This window comes from Panthera pardus, unplaced genomic scaffold (assembly GCF_024362965.1).
Source record: "Panthera pardus isolate Hobbes unplaced genomic scaffold, ASM2436296v1 HiC_scaffold_17, whole genome shotgun sequence".
Classification (NCBI taxonomy): Eukaryota; Metazoa; Chordata; class Mammalia; order Carnivora; family Felidae; genus Panthera; species Panthera pardus.
The window spans coordinates 121,748,000-121,763,166 of NW_026526732.1; the positions used below are offsets into that span (position 1 = coordinate 121,748,000).

A 15,167-nucleotide genomic window follows, 5' to 3' on the forward strand; every position below is an offset into this window, starting at 1 on the left:
GTTGGGGGTTCCATGGGGTTTTCTATCAGGACCAGTCATGTCCCCCTCCTCCAACTTCTTCCGGAGCCATCGTCAACTCACATGACTTAACGACCATTTATTTATACGACTATTCCAAACCCGCATTTCCAACCCAGATCTCTCTCGTGAGCTTTCCAATCTGTATATTTAGTAGTCTATTTAGACACTTGGGTATCTCACACCCAGTGTGGTCAAACCACGGCAATATTCTGTGTCTTAAGCTCACTGGGTCTTGGGTCCCCAGCTCAGCGAATGGTCCCTGTATCTGCTCGCAGATTCTGTCCAACGCAGAATCCTGAGTAGCTGCCACGGTTACCCCCTCTCCTTCACTCTCCGAAATCAGGACCCTCCTGATTCCATCTCCTCTAATTCTTCAATCTGTCCTCTCCCCCAGCCACCCCCATTTCTGCCCACCCCCGCAATCAGGTCACTGGATCCCGGCAACAGTCACTATCTGGCCACCCTGACTCATGTCTTGGGCTCCCTCCAAGTTCTGGTTCCCTACAGGCAGAGCGATGAGGCTGCAAATCCGATCATGCAGCAAACCCTTCCAAAGCCCCTCACTGCTCTCAGGATAAAGCACAAACAATGAATATCATTTTCCTGTCTGCACCATCTGCCCCAACTCCCCCTCATCTTACAGCTGTGCTGGACACACACTCTGTCTCCCTCCCTTTTCCCCAGCTCGGTGTCTCCTCGGGGGCTAGTTCCTCCCCTTCTGACATTCCCCTTACCCATCCAGCTTCCCTAGGATAAATCTCATCACACTTCAGGTTTCCTCTGCGATACCCCTCCTTCCAAGATGCCCTCCCTAAGTCTCCAGACGTGGGTGGGTGATGCTTCCCTTGCCCCCAGACATCCTGTTCTTGCCCTGACTGCTGAGTGCCTGAACCCTACTCCCAGGACTGTGGGTTCTGTCAGCCAGGGGAGTCTGGCTTGTCCCTCCTTAGTATTCCTGGTGCCCAGAATGGCACCTGCAATGTAACAGGTGATCAACAAGCACACGAGAGAGGAGTACATATACTGGGGATGGTTGGCCATGGCTGTAATAATAATTTCCGTAGTTTTCTGGCTTGGGATGGTGACTTTTTTTTTTTTTTTTTGAAAGAACCTTATTACTTAAGAGAATTTTGATCACAACTTCTGCGCATTCTCTTTATCGTTTAAACCACTTTCCAACTGCTAGGGCAAACTCCTCTGTACTGGGCTCGGAGGTGCTAGGAGGGCAATTACATGTCGCTGATACTGAAGGTAAACCCTCCTTTGATTTCCACACCGCTACTCTACACACAGCTTTCGGAAGATGCCACTTCCACAAGAGGCACGGGGAACATCTCAGGATGTGACCCATTAACGGCGCCTGGCAGAGGCTGTGAAAAACGGTTCCCACAAACTCCGACTTGGGAAGCATACGCACCTGGGTTACCAGAGAAACACGGGACTTAAGAAGGGCTGAGCCTAGTACAGTTAGGTCTCCTCTGATCCGCTGGAGAATATTTTTATTTTTAAAATACGAGGACCTTTTAATGTAAATATCAGGCCTCTCTCTCTGTCTCTCTCTCCTTCTCTCTGGAATGCCAGACAAGGGAAAACGCAGCCTCTTGCATAAAAGAGTTGTCCATTTCAGGGAGCTTCTCGTTGTGCTTATAATGAAAAATAACACCTTCCACGATGTCGCTCTCACTCAGTGAAGGAAGAGAGCACACTTCGGGGCACTCTGTTATGTGCTAGGAAATGTTATCTCTAATTCCCAGCACACAATGGGCAGTAGAGATGCTCCCAGTCCGTTCTGCTGACGTGCCCCCCCCCGCCCCGTTCTTCCTTCCTCTCCTTGGGGGGCCCTCTCCTTCCCAGGGTCTCAGCGGGATCCCCGTGGAGACTCCCAGGAGAGCTGCCGTGGTCTGAGCTACCTGCTTGCACATTCTGGTGTCCTGTTCCCCCTTAGGGTGTGGATGTGTGTCCCATGCAGGCGCGATGTATCATGCCACAGCAGAGAGGTGGTCTCCTTTCCCTGTCCTGCCCCCCTGACAACTGCCATATACATCCCACGCCCATCCTGTACGGAGAGGGTGATCCTGAGGGAGGACTGATGTTTCCCGGGAAAATCCACTACAGTCGCCACTATTAACCCTAACATTCTTTAATTTTAATTTTTTTTTTTTTTTTGAGAGAGCGAGAGAGAGAGCGAGCGAGCGCGGGGGAGGGACACAGAGAGAAGGAAACACAGAATCCAAAGCAGGCTCCAGTCTCTAAGCTGTCAGCACAGCGCCCGGCGTGGGGGCTCGAACTCCTAAACTGTGAGGTCATGACCTAAGCTGAAGGTAGATGCTTAACCGACTGAGCCACCCAGGTGTCCTGACCCTAACATCCTTTAAATCCCGCATTATGTTTCTTTGCAGAGATTATTTTCAATGGCGCTAACAGCACGACTTACTCAGATCGTCTGACTACCAACTGGCAACATGTTACAACAAAGTTTTTCGGTGTTCCTGTAAATTTCAACGGAGGACACACAGTCTTAGCGGGGGTTTTAAGAGTGCACGCCCACTGGCCGCGTGCCGTTCCACAAGGTAATAAGTGGCCTCCCCTGCTTCATCTTTATTTTGGAAAAGTAACACTAGGGACACCAGGTGACCTCCTGAGAGCCTTCCTAAGTCAGAGAAATATCATCACCATTTTACTAACGGCCAAACCGTTCACCGTTGTCAGGATATGTTTCTCCTTAACACTTAAAAGCCACTATATGCTGGGGCACCTGGGTGGCTCAGTCAGTTAAGTGTCCGACTTCGGCTCAGGTCATGATCTCACATTTTGGGAGTTCGAGCCCCACGCCTGGCTCTGTGCTGACAGCTCAGAGCCTGGAGCCTGTTTCAGATCCTGTGTCTCCCTCTCTCTCTCTGCTCCTTCCCCATTTGCGTTCTCTCTCTCTCTCTCACTCTCAAAAGTAAATCAATGTTAAAAGTTTTTTTAAAAAGCCACTATATGAAAGTGGAGTATTTAGCACCCATCTACATAAATATACATAATCTGTTCTTGCCTATTTAAATAACTGGCCATAAAGTTTCATGGACCACAAAGCTGAATAAACAAGGGGGATCAGAGAACTGGGAGGTTCACCAGCAACAGCGAATAAAGCAAGTGGTGTGAACCTGGAGAGCCAGCTTCCGGTTGGCACGTACTGTTCTCCCAACACACGTTTACTGAGCATCAGCTACGTGCCAGGCGCTGTTGGAGGCTCTCGGGCTCCATCCATGAACAAACCAGACAAGACCCGATACCCCGCCTGGTGGAACTTCCATTTCAGTGAGAAGAGACAGATGGCAAAAAGGGTAACACAATAAATAACTTACTTCTAGAGCCCGTTTGAAGGTGTAAGAGACAGAAACTAACAAAAGACAGAACACAGCAGAGCAGGGGCAGGAGACACAGGACCTAGGGAAGGAGGTGGCCACGTAAAATCTGGTTGGTGCAGGGTGAGCTTCGAGGAGAAGGTGACATCTAAGCAAAGACCTGAAAAGAGGGGAGCTATGTGGATGGCTATCTGGGGGAAGAGGGTTCCAGGAAAGGGAGTGGCTAATGTCAACCTCGAGGGCTAGAAAGCGAGCCTAGAGATGTGTCACCGAGAGGTAGTTATGAGGCGGTACGGCCAGGGAGTTGAAGCAAACTTAGGGGCTGGAGGGCAAATCGCAGAGGGCTTTGCACGCTGTCGCAGGAATTTGGAATATCTCCTAGTGAAATGGGGAGCCACTGCAGGCTCTGGGCAGGGGACGATGTGCTCTGATTTACAGAAAACCAAGAGAGGCAAATGCCCTACAGAGGCTTTAAAAGTAACATACTGAGTCCATTTACAATTTTGTGGAAGTAGGGCAGGAGGGCCAATGTGGGTTTCAGCCACAGAGCACTTAATTTCTCTGTGTCACTATCACCTCCTCCAGAAGTCCTCCATGACTGCACTTGTCTAAATCATGGCTCTCCTTAAGACTTTATCTTTTTAGCCTGCCGCTTCGTTTTTCTTCATATAGCTTGCAACTGCTTGATGATATACCCTATGCGTATTAAATTACTTCCTATTTCTTTTTGTAGAACATAAACTCTGAGAAGGTTAGGATTTTGCTCTTTTGGTGATCGCTGTAGCTCAGGGTCTGGGAGACCACGTGGCACGGAGGGGGCCCTCAGTGCCAATTTGTTGAATAAACCAAGGGGTGTTCCAGGGAGTCTAAGAGAACCCTTAGTTTCTGATTCAAACAGACAGGCCGCAAGGTTGGTAAACAGAGTTAAAAAATGGGCTATCACGGGCGCCTGGGTGGCTCAGTCGGTTAAGTATCTGACCTCGGCTCAGGTCATGATCTCATGGATGTTGAGTTCGAGCCCCGCGTCGGGCTCTGTGCTGGCAGCTCGGAGCCTGGAGCCTGTTTTGGATTCTGTGTCCCTCTCTCTGCCCCTCCCATGCTCATGCATGCTCTGTCTCCCGAGAATAAATAAACATTTTAAAAAATGAGCTATCAAACTATAGATTACTTTCCACCATGAGTGGAATGGTAATGGCTCCTCTAATTGCTTACCTTGTGTTCCCCCTCAACCTGCTGCATCCATATTGTGGAAATTTTGGAAAACGGGAGAAAAAGAATGTATGATTTCACATCCCTACCACACCGTGGTTAACAACTAAAAATTATCTTTTTATGTAATTTTCCAAGTGTCCTGCCTTCTCACGTGGCCTCCATATACCCAGAGAATAAACCATTTTCTCTGATTTTAAACTTTTAGGTCGGGGGCGCCTGGGTGGCTCAGTTGGTTGAGCGCCGGACTTCGGCTGAGGTCATGACCTCATGGTTCGTGAGTCCCGGCCCCATGTCGGGTTTGCTGTTGTCAGCACAGAGCCTGCTTCAGACACTCTGCCCTTCCCCCACTTGCAGTCTTCCAAAAATAAATAAAAAACATTAAAAAAAAAAACAAAAACAAAAAACCAACCAAACAAAAACAACCAAACAACTTTCTACATAGGGACACCTGGGGGGCTTAGTTGGTTAAGTATCTGGCTCTTGGTTTGGGCTCAGGTCACAATCTCACGGTTTGTGAGTTAGAGCCCCGCGTCGGGCTCTGTACTGACAGCCCAGAGCCTGGATCCTGCTTCGGATTCTGGGTCTCCCTCTCTCTCTGCCCCTCCTCCTGCTCACACTCTGTCTCTCTCTCTCTCTCTCTCAAAAATAAATAAAGATTAAAAAAAAAATTAAATGAAGGATTCCTGACCTCACTCCTGCAGGCATTTGAGATACTTTTCCTTCCACCCCAGCTCTCGTTTTGCCGGATTTGACTTCTTATGCACCAGTTTGGGATTTTTAACCCGCTAAGCAAAATGCAAAGGATTCTGAGGAGAACCGTCAAGGGTAATAAAACCTCATCGATTCTGAGTCTGCCCTGCCCGCGTCTTGATAAATCTCACGTCCCCACGGGTTACGCTTACACTTTCTACGGACAAGTGGGGTATTATTAAGCAAAAATCAATAGCGTAAAGAAGGTGGAAGAGGAAAGCGACCTAACTAAGGACAAACGGCTCTCCGTTATCAGCAAGCTCACGCGGACAGAGAGTAGCCGCGGCGTGGACAGAAGCCGGCCCTCGTGGGCTCTGCGCGGCCCGATGGGCCGACACGGTCATTTACAAACCAACAGGCCGCTGTCGGGGCCCGTGCCTCCCCAGAGGACCCCATCGCGCTGCCAGGTGACCCGCGAGTGCCGTGAGCTAACACAGGAAGGCAGCACGAGGCGTCACCAGCCAGGCAACGTGGAATGCTTGCTCCAAGTCCAGGAAATGCCTCTTGGAAACATACGACTTGGAAAACGAGCAAAGTCCCTTTGCCACTTGCTGTTCCCTCGGGTCGCGGCAATAGAGTCTTATGCGTTCTACCCATCAGGCTCCCAGGTACTGCAAGGTGAGTGATGTCCTAGAGAGGGGAGGAGAACAGGAAACCCTCAGCGGAGGCGTGAGAGAGGGGCCGGGCGGTCTCGTGTCAGTGGCCCCACACCGTAGGAGGGGGTGGCGGACCCCGCACCTCTAGGTAAGAGGGGGCAGGGATGTTCCTTCCTAACCCTTGCGCCTGCCGACTGAGGGTGCGGCATGTAAAGGGTCTCAGAACCTATAAAGGATGATGACGACCCCTCATGATGGTACGCTAACACTTCTTGAGCATTTATGGGATGACAGCTCATTCTACAGGTTGTTATGGACTGGACTGGATCCCCTCCCCCACCTCCGAAATTCATGCCAAAGCCCAAGCGGTCAATGTGACTGTATTTGGAGAAAGGGCCTCTAAGGAGATAATGAAGGTTAAATGAGGTCACAAGGGTGGGGCCCTAATCCAACAGGGCTGGCGTCCTTCTGTGAAGAGGAAGGGACACCAGGAGCGTGTGAGCAAGAGGAAGGGCCACGTGCGAAGGCAGTCATCCGCAAGCCAAGCAGAGAGACCACTCCAGAAATCAGTAGTGCTGACGTCACGATCTCAGACTTCCAGTCTCCAGGTCCGTGAGAAAGCACGTCTCTGTTGCGTAAGCCACTCAGTCTGGGCCGCTCTGTCACGGCAGCCCTCGCAAACCAACGTCCGGGTGCCATCTTCCGTAATCCTCGCTGACACGACATCATCCCCGCGGTCTTCGTCCAATTCAGACAGAAGCCCAGAGAAGGTAAGCAGTGCGACTGAGGTTGCACAGCTGGTCAGGAGTGGAACTGGAGTGGGACCAGCAATCTGACGACAGGGCCCACGTCCCTCACGGCTGATACGACACGAGGTAACAAGATTAACATCCGCGGTGACACAAATGGATGCTTCCCATCGGAAAAAACCCAGAGCAGATACAAGCTTGTGCGTGTTCTGTGTGCAACCAGATTTCTAGTTTTAGTCCCTCTCTTCTTCTCCTCTTCCCTTCATCCAAACGATAAATACGTTTGCGAGCCTTGTCTCTCTCAAGCACTATCGGAGGCTGGGGGGCCTGGCGGTAAGCCTCTGAGGCCCGCGTTCTCCTGGAGCGTCCACGCTAGCAAGGAAAGGCAGCCAACAACTAAACAGAGGAGCACAGACAGAGACAATGCACAGACAAACGAGTGGGGAAGCTGTGCCAACAAGTGGAGGCTAAACCGGTCCTTTCCTCCACTACCCGCTACTGAGCGCCCACAACGAAGCAAACGGGAAAACCATCTGAGGCCCCGGCCTCAACGCCACCATTTCTGTCTCTAGAAAACGAGGCTTTGGCTGCAATGACCCATGGCGTCTTTGGTTACGTCGGAAGTTTCTTGGGCAATGCTTACCCTAACCCAGTTATCGGGTGTGATGGGAACAATAAGCAGTACAGTTAAATATATTCTGTTGAGTATTCCTGAAGGTTAACAGGAAGAGCGAGAAGGGCTGCGGGAAGGTAGGAGGGAGGGGAAGGGGTCATTTAACTGGATCTGAGCAGGCATTAAAAAAATTTTTTTTGTTCTTTATTCTTGAGAGAGCGTGTGCGCGTGCGTAAGTGGGAGAGGGGCAGAGAGAGACGGAGACACAGAATCCGAAGCGGGCTCCAGGTTCTGAGCTGTCAGCACGGAGCCCGACGCGGGGCTCGAACTCACGGACCGCGAGATCATGACCTGAGCCGAAGTTGGACGCTTAACCGACTGAGCCACCCAGGCGCCCCAGAATCCCTCTTTAGAGGAGAATATGTGCGTTAATAATCTGGCCCACCGTTTAACACCAGTTTCAAACAGTGATAAGACTTGAAACAATTACTGGTGATTCCTGTATCAAGACTGGACGATGACAGTTTGTCATTTCACCAAGAGTCTTAACGGGGAGAGTGGAAGGGAAAGAGGCAAAGGAAGGAGAGGACAGGAGGGGAGGGGAGGGGAGAGAGAGTAAGCGGGGGGAGGGAGAAGGAGAGAAACCTAATTAAAAACAGCAAAGCTCTTTGGAGCGCCTGGGTGGCTCAGTCGGTGAAGCATCCAACTTCAGCTCAGGTCACGATCTCGCGGTCCGTGAGTTCGAGCCCCGCGTCGGGCTCTGTGCTGACAGCTCGGAGCCTGGAGCCTGCTTCCTATTCTGTGTCTCCCTCTCTCTCTGCCCCTCCCCCACATGCATTCTGTGTCTCTCTTTCTCTCAAAAATAAGCATTAACAAATTAAAAAAAAAAAAGCAAAGCTGTTAAAAAATAAAAATAAAGAATACCTAATATAAAACCACTGCATACATTTATATTTAAAGACAGTCATTCAATAAGCAAAAGACACACAGTATTCACTGGGAAACACCTGTGGATACATTCACAGAGCATCTGTATTACTGTCGATATTATCATTTGAAATATCTTAGGTGTGCGGCCGTATTTTCTAATTTTTGCCACTTTGACTTCTTTTATTGTGGCAAGACAGACTGTCAGTAAAAAAAAAAAAAAATCTGTTAAGGAAATTCTAGATGCCTGTAGGTTTTTAACATTTGTCTTGGGAACCCCTAGTGCCCGAAAGAGCCTCCGCAATTAACTTCACCCCAGCTGTGTGCATTCGAACACCCACAGGCTCCCAACCAGTAACCCGCATCATTCCTGCAGCCACATCATTTTTTCACAGCATCCCGTGGTTTAGTTCCAATGGTGAGAAAAAGGGAGCTTGATTTCTCTCTGCTGATATACTACTGAGAGCTTTGGAGCGGTCTGCAAAATTCTCTTTTCTCTCCAGAACCGTCGGGGGTGTGAGAGGTTCAAATCCTGACAAAGTGACGCAGAAAACGGAACCCAACTCCGAGAAACACGCACACAGATTCCACACGTGGCTTTCTGGGCCCTGTGGAGGGGACCAGTCCCCCTTACCTTTATCATAGATTTCCTTCAGAACCCCTCGTTTTATAAGCTCCTCTCTGCTTTGCCTCATTGATATTTTCCTTTCCAGGGCTACAAGCAAAAACACAGAGAAGCAAGTGTGGGTCAGTAACAAAGACTTTTTCAGAGGAATCAAATGTTAATATGTATTAAAAAGTAACATCCGGAGACGCTTCTGTAAGTTACTGTTTTATTAATGTCAGTTACTGAGACCTGTTAACATGTTTTGACAGGAGAACAAGCGTTTCACTCAGATTATTTCGTTTAATCTTCAAAGCAAGCTTCAAACTACTTAAGGGGTAGGCACTTGTATTTCATTTCATTTCACCCCACTTTACGGCGTTGTAATCTGTAGCACAGAGAAATTCAACAACTCGTCAGAGCCGCAAGACTCCTGAGAAGAGGAGCCAGGATTCAAAGTCAGGAATGCTACCTCCAAGGTCGGCTCAACTTGTGTGTCACAGCGTATCTCCCTGACTCGGGCCGTTCCTCGTAGGTGGGATTGCTTTTCCTTCCCTCCTTCCTTCCTTCCTTCCTTCCTTCCTTCCTCCCTCCCTCCCTCGTTTCCTTTCCTTCCTTTCCTTTCCTTCCCTTTCCTTTCCTCTTCCTTCCTTTCCTTCCTTCCTTCCTTCCTCCCTCCCTCCCTCCCTTTTCTTTCCTTTCCTCTTCCTTCCTTTCCTTCCTTCCTTTCCTTCCTTCCTTTCCTTCCTTCCTTCCTCCCTCCCTCCTTTCCTTTTCTTTCCTTTCCTCTTCCTTCCTTTCCTTCCTTCCTTCCTTCCATTCCTTTCCTTCCCTCCTTTCCTTTCCATCTTTCTTTCCCTTCCTTTCCTTCCTTCTTCCTTCCTTCTTTTCTTTGTTTTTTTAAATTATGTCGATTATATAGATGTCACTGAGGATTTTTTCTTTTCCTTCCCAGTTACTAAAAAAAAAAAGTTTGAAAATACCTCCTGTAAACTCTCTGGGTTGAAATGGAGGCAGGTGGTAGGGGGACTCCACCCCCACCCCCACGGTACAGATGCCCATCACTCTCCTCTCTTAGGCTCCAAACCCAAGCAGGCAAGTGACCCGTGAGCTCCCCAGTTATGAAATGCACGTCTACCGTGACTCAGCTGCTCATCTGAGCCCAACACTCAGGCAGGTGGGGCTGGAGGAGCGAAGAAGGAGCGTTTCTCTCAGATCAGTGGGCATGACAGAGGGCAATTCGAGTGAAAACACAGCCCAGGAGTGGAAGAGTGAGTGGCCGCCCAAAGGGCAGGCTTGTGGCTCAAGGCCAGGCTGGGCAGGTCAGGAGAGCCCACGGAAGCGGGCGAGAGAGCCCCCCCAGCAGCTGGCATCCCTGTTTCTGGGTGAAGAGTGGGTAAAGGAGGTGAGACGTTATTTTGTTTGCTTTTGTCACCTTGAGACTCTCCACATCCTTTGGACACACAGTTATGGGGGGGCAGTTATAAAATAGGGAAACTTTTATGCAAATTTAGATACAGATTAATTACACAGAGTTCAGTAGAATTTAGTCCGAAGAATATGAGGAAACGCTAGAAAGCAAGCAAGGAAACGGGGACTGTGATGCTGTCACCTACGAGCTGTGTGACCTTGGTCAAGTCACTTTGCCTCTCTGAGAAAACACTGACACCTCAGCCCCAGCTTCTCCGATTTAATAGGTCCAGGGTAGGACCTGAAGACCTATCTTGGAATCAAAAGCTCACTGGGTTATTGGGTCATATCAAGGTTGAAAATCCCTTTTTTATAGATTTGGGGACTTACTATTTTTAAAATATTCTAACGTTCTCTTCACGTCTAGTGAATTCAGGGATATGAGACAAGAGAAAAAACACCAGGTTAGACTGCACTCATGTATAGCTTACTGAGAACAGGTTAATGATAACATGGAAACGTAGAAATATATACCCCCCCGAAGTGAGGGCAGGAGGGCTGTACGAAGGTCACGCCACAAAGGTGGGGGTGAAGGAGTCACCGGAGGAGGGCTTGTTTTGGGGGCTGGAGTTTTAGGACTCATATCGGACGGCACGATGAGGTGGCAGGAGGGTAGAGAGACGTTCTCTGTGCCCGAGAGGAACCTCCAGAGAAGGGAGAGACAACTGCGGGCAGCTAGGTTAGGAAGTTCCGCCTGCTTTTAAGCCAAGATTTGCTAGTGGTGCAGTGGGAAAAGACTGGATAGGCCACGTGAAGCAGGGTTTTTAAGCAAGGACTTTGTGAAAAGATCCTCTGGGTGACGTGAAGCCGTGCGGGAGGCATGCAGAAAGGGGTGCTTGGCCCGTCCTATACTGAGCCACAAATTGAACAGATTTCTTTGAAACAAAATGAGGCTTCCCGGGGGCTTTTCCCAGTGGAAGGACCTGACGCCCAGCATTAAAGGAAGTATCTGCAGCAAGGTGGGCAAAGAGATGGGCTTGGCGAACTGCGGTGGCACTTTCCGTAGAATGTGGGTGCTCCCAGGCCAACCACGCGGACCTCGGCTGTCACGCATGCTCATTCAAGGACGACAGACCCCTGCCTGTGGCGAAAGGCGCTCTGCCAGGGGCTGGAGACGATGGTGACCGAAGGGACGGTCCTTCCTTTCACAGAGTTGGCAGACTAAGATGTGGTTCAGACGGTCATCAGATAGTATCACCTAATGTAGGGTTACAAATTAAGGGAAGTCCTGTTTAAAGAAAGGGACACGTCCTGCCCGACGTGTGGTCGATAGCCTCCCTCACTGGGCCATGAGAAAAGGCTTTTCTGAGGAAGAGACCCACAGGCCGAATTTGAGAGGTGAACACATGTTATCTTGGCAAAGGGCAGTCACGTAGGGGCTGAGGGGAACACTCCAGACATACAGCAAGCTGGGCACTGCCCGCCCCCCCCCCCCCCCGATGGAGGAATCATGCCACCATTGGTGGAGAGAAAGCAACCCATGTTACTGCAGCCACCAGCACCAGGTAGAGGACTCGAGATGCAGACAGAGGGATGGCGGGGGGCGGGGGTGCTGGGCCACGCAGGGCCTCGCGGACCATGTTATTCTAAGGGCAATGGGAATAAACGGTCAGAGTTGGGTATCTGAAAGATCAATGCCCACGTCAATGTGGGAAGCAGGTCGGAGGGAGGCCAGTTCTAGGGGATCACCTTGTCTAAGGCAGGAGATGACGGTCACTTGCACCAAAACGCTGGTGACGGGGATGCAGGCAAAGGGTGCATTCAAGTCACGGGAAGGGGGCAACGTTGCCTCGGCATCAAGCTGAGGACGGGAAGGAAAGAGAGGGGTCCGGGGCGACTGCTTGGTTCCTGACGTGCATCGCTGAATGGACGCTGCTGTTGATCGCTCGGGTGGGGGGGACACAGGATGAGAAGCAGGTTGGTAGGGAAGACGGCGATCCCAGTGTTGGCCATGCCCAAGAGGTGATATCAAGGACATGCCGGGGAAACGTACCCGGATACTTTCTAAAACAAGGATGGGAGGTTAACTGAGACTGAGCTATACTGGCGTGGACTATGGTGGACTCTTTTCAGTGCTGCTCACACTCTTCCACAGAGATGCTCCTAATGGCAAAGCAGTAATGCCAGGGGCTCCGAGGGCAGGACTGAAGCTGGCTGTCCCCCAAAGGTGCCATTTCTTAACTACACTGAGTCTGTCCTTAAGAACTAAGGTGGAGCTCACGGAACAGATCTGCTCGTATTTAAACAATACATCCCCCTCCCCTCCCCAGCCAGTTTCCAGGTTTAATTGACATTCTGGCAAGAGATGGCTTATTCATCCTTTGGGTCTGTCTGTCCATTTCCCAGGACAGGACACCGTGCCCACAGGGGATACCAAGATCATTTTGAGAAGGGCGGCGGGTCATGTTATTTAAATTAATCCCCACCACAATCCTCTGAAGTAGGTCCCACTTTTCAGGGGGACCTGAGTCCCAGTAAAATTAACTTGCTCAGGGGGTGCCTGGGTGGCTCAGTCGGTTAAGGTCATGAGACTTCGGCTGAGGTCATGATCACGTGGGTCGTGGGTTTGAGCCCCACTTTGGGCTCTGTGCTGACAGCTCAGAGCCTGGAGCCTGCTTCGGATTCTGTGTCTCCCTCTCCCTCTGCCCCTCCGCAGCTCACACTGTCTCTCAAAAATAAATAAACATTTAAAAAATGTCAAGGTAAACTTTTAAGAGCATTTTTCTAAAGCTCTAACCAGCAGAACCAAAATAGAAAAAGCAGGCATCTAAGTCCACCCCCCCCCCCCCCAAAATGAAAATTCAGCTCAGATAGCGGCAATGCAACTCCATGGATCTTTAGAAAAGAACCACTTTTCTGGGCGGTAAGTGGACCACACCGTAACAGGCTTTGGAGGTGGTCCCGTGGCAAGTGAAACATCAAACACAAAATCGCATGAGCCAGTGAACATGCAAAAACCAGCACAGGGACACCTGGGCTAAAATTCTGTGCCCAACCAGAGACACAGCCTGAAGGGGGAAAGGGCGGAAGTTACCAATAAAGAATCAGTTGAGATCCAAATACACAGAAAGAACTTTCCAGTACCCTTCTTGCCTGAAAGGAAGAGAAGAGGGACTTCTCAATTACTGTGCCAAAATTTACCCCAAATGGCTCCCGCAAAACCGTCATCAAAGGTTAGCATATCCAAGAAAGACTTCCAAAGCCTGCCAGCAAATTCAGCCTTAATAGCAAAGATGCAGAAAACCTTGAAAAGCAGAACTCTTGCATCCTTATCACCATCTATTAATCATGTCCTTTTACTTTCTGTATCTTCCTTTCCTTCTCTCCTTCCCTTCCCTTCCTTCCTTTCCTTCCTCCTTCCCTTTCCTTCCTCCTTCCCTTTCCTTCCTCCTTTCCTTTCCTTCCCTTCCCTTTCTTCCTTCCTCCCTTCCTCTCTTCCCTTCCCTTCTTTGCTTTCCTTCTTTCCTCCCCTTCCCTTCCTTCCTTTCCTTCCCTTCCCTTCCTTCCTTTCCTTCCCTTCCTTCTTTCCTTCCCTTCCCTCCCCTTTCTTCCTTCCTCCCTGCCCCTCTTCCCTTCCCTTCTTTCCTTTCCTTCTTTCCTTTCCTTCCTTCCTTTCCTTCCTCCTTCCCTTTCCTTCCCTTCCCTCTCCTTTTTCCTCTTCCCTTCCCTTCCCTTCTTTCCTCCCCTTCCCTTCCTTCCTTTCCTTCCCTTCCTTCCTCCTTCCCTTTCCTTCCCTTCCCTCCCCTCTCTTCCTTCCTCCCTTCCCCTCTTCCCTTCCCTTCCCTTCCCTCTTTTCCTTTCCTTCTTTCCTCCCCTTCCCTTCCTTCCTTTCCTTCCTTCGTTCCCTTTCCTTTCTCCTTTCCTTTCTTTCCCTTCCCTCCCCTTTCTTCCTTCCTCCCTTCCCCTCTTCCCTTCCCTTCTTTCCTTTCCGTCTTTCCTTTCCTTCCTTCCTTTCCTTCCTCCTTCCCTTTCCTTCCTCCTTCCCTTTCCTTCCTCCTTTCCTTTCCTTTCCTTCCTCCCTTCCCCTCTTCCCTTCCCTTCTTTCCTCCCCTTCCCTTCCTTCCTTTCCTTCCTCCTTTCCTTTCCTTCCCTTCCCTCCCCTCTCTTCCTTCCTCCCTTCCTCCCTTCCCCCCTTCCCCTCTTCCCTTCCCTCTTTTCCTTTCCTTCTTTCCTCCCCTTCCCTTCCTTCCTTTCCTTCCTTCGTTCCCTTTCCTTTCTCCTTTCCTTTCCTTCCCTTCCCTCCCCTTCCCTCCTTCCCTTCTATTTGAATATGCTCCACACACAATGCTACATTACTTTCAGATAACTCTTGGGGTCCTGCTGATTCTGGAGAGACTATCTCTTCCAGGACTAGCCAACTCCCACAGACAGTACCTGACTAGCCTGTGTGAACATACCTTCCACGTGCAAACCAACCAACCCAGAGCCCACACCCCCAACTACCTCCTTTAGGGGGCTCTTACTACACAGGCCACTTCCCCCTGCCCTAATCACCCCAGGCCCTGGTACCAGACAACTGGAGACGGTCCCTGTGCCCCAGAGCCTGCTGAAATTATTCAAACCAGCCAGGTAAGCTTGCTTATTACACTGACCATTCTTTCCTGTGGGAAATACACCAAAGTCTCTTGCCCACATTTTTCTCCCACTCTTTCTGCCTCCTGACCCACCCCGGTGCTTCTCCGCAAGGCCCCCCATCACACGGCCCTTTCTCTTGGGCTCTGTGAGTGTAGCAAACCATATTTTCAATGGCAGCTGTCTTCCAACCTGCTGGCCTCACCACATGTTAAATAACAATAACAAGCTACATCTCAAAACACACCTATCCTGGGGCGCCTGGGTAGCTCAGTCGGTTGAGTGCCTGACACCTGATTTCCG

The 15,167-nt window shown here is 50.2% G+C and overlaps 1 protein-coding gene across 9 annotated transcripts in view; it reads right to left on the reverse strand.

Moving 5' to 3' along the window:
* PHACTR1 (phosphatase and actin regulator 1) overlaps positions 1–15,167 on the reverse strand; it is a 561,384-nt gene that overhangs the window by 100,159 nt on the left and 446,058 nt on the right. For all 9 annotated transcript variants that reach the window (XM_053904899.1, XM_053904898.1, XM_053904896.1 and 6 more), the window contains one exon: positions 8,853–8,933. In XM_053904899.1, coding sequence (XP_053760874.1) covers positions 8,853–8,933 — 81 coding nt within the window. The remainder of the gene's footprint in view (positions 1–8,852; positions 8,934–15,167) is intronic.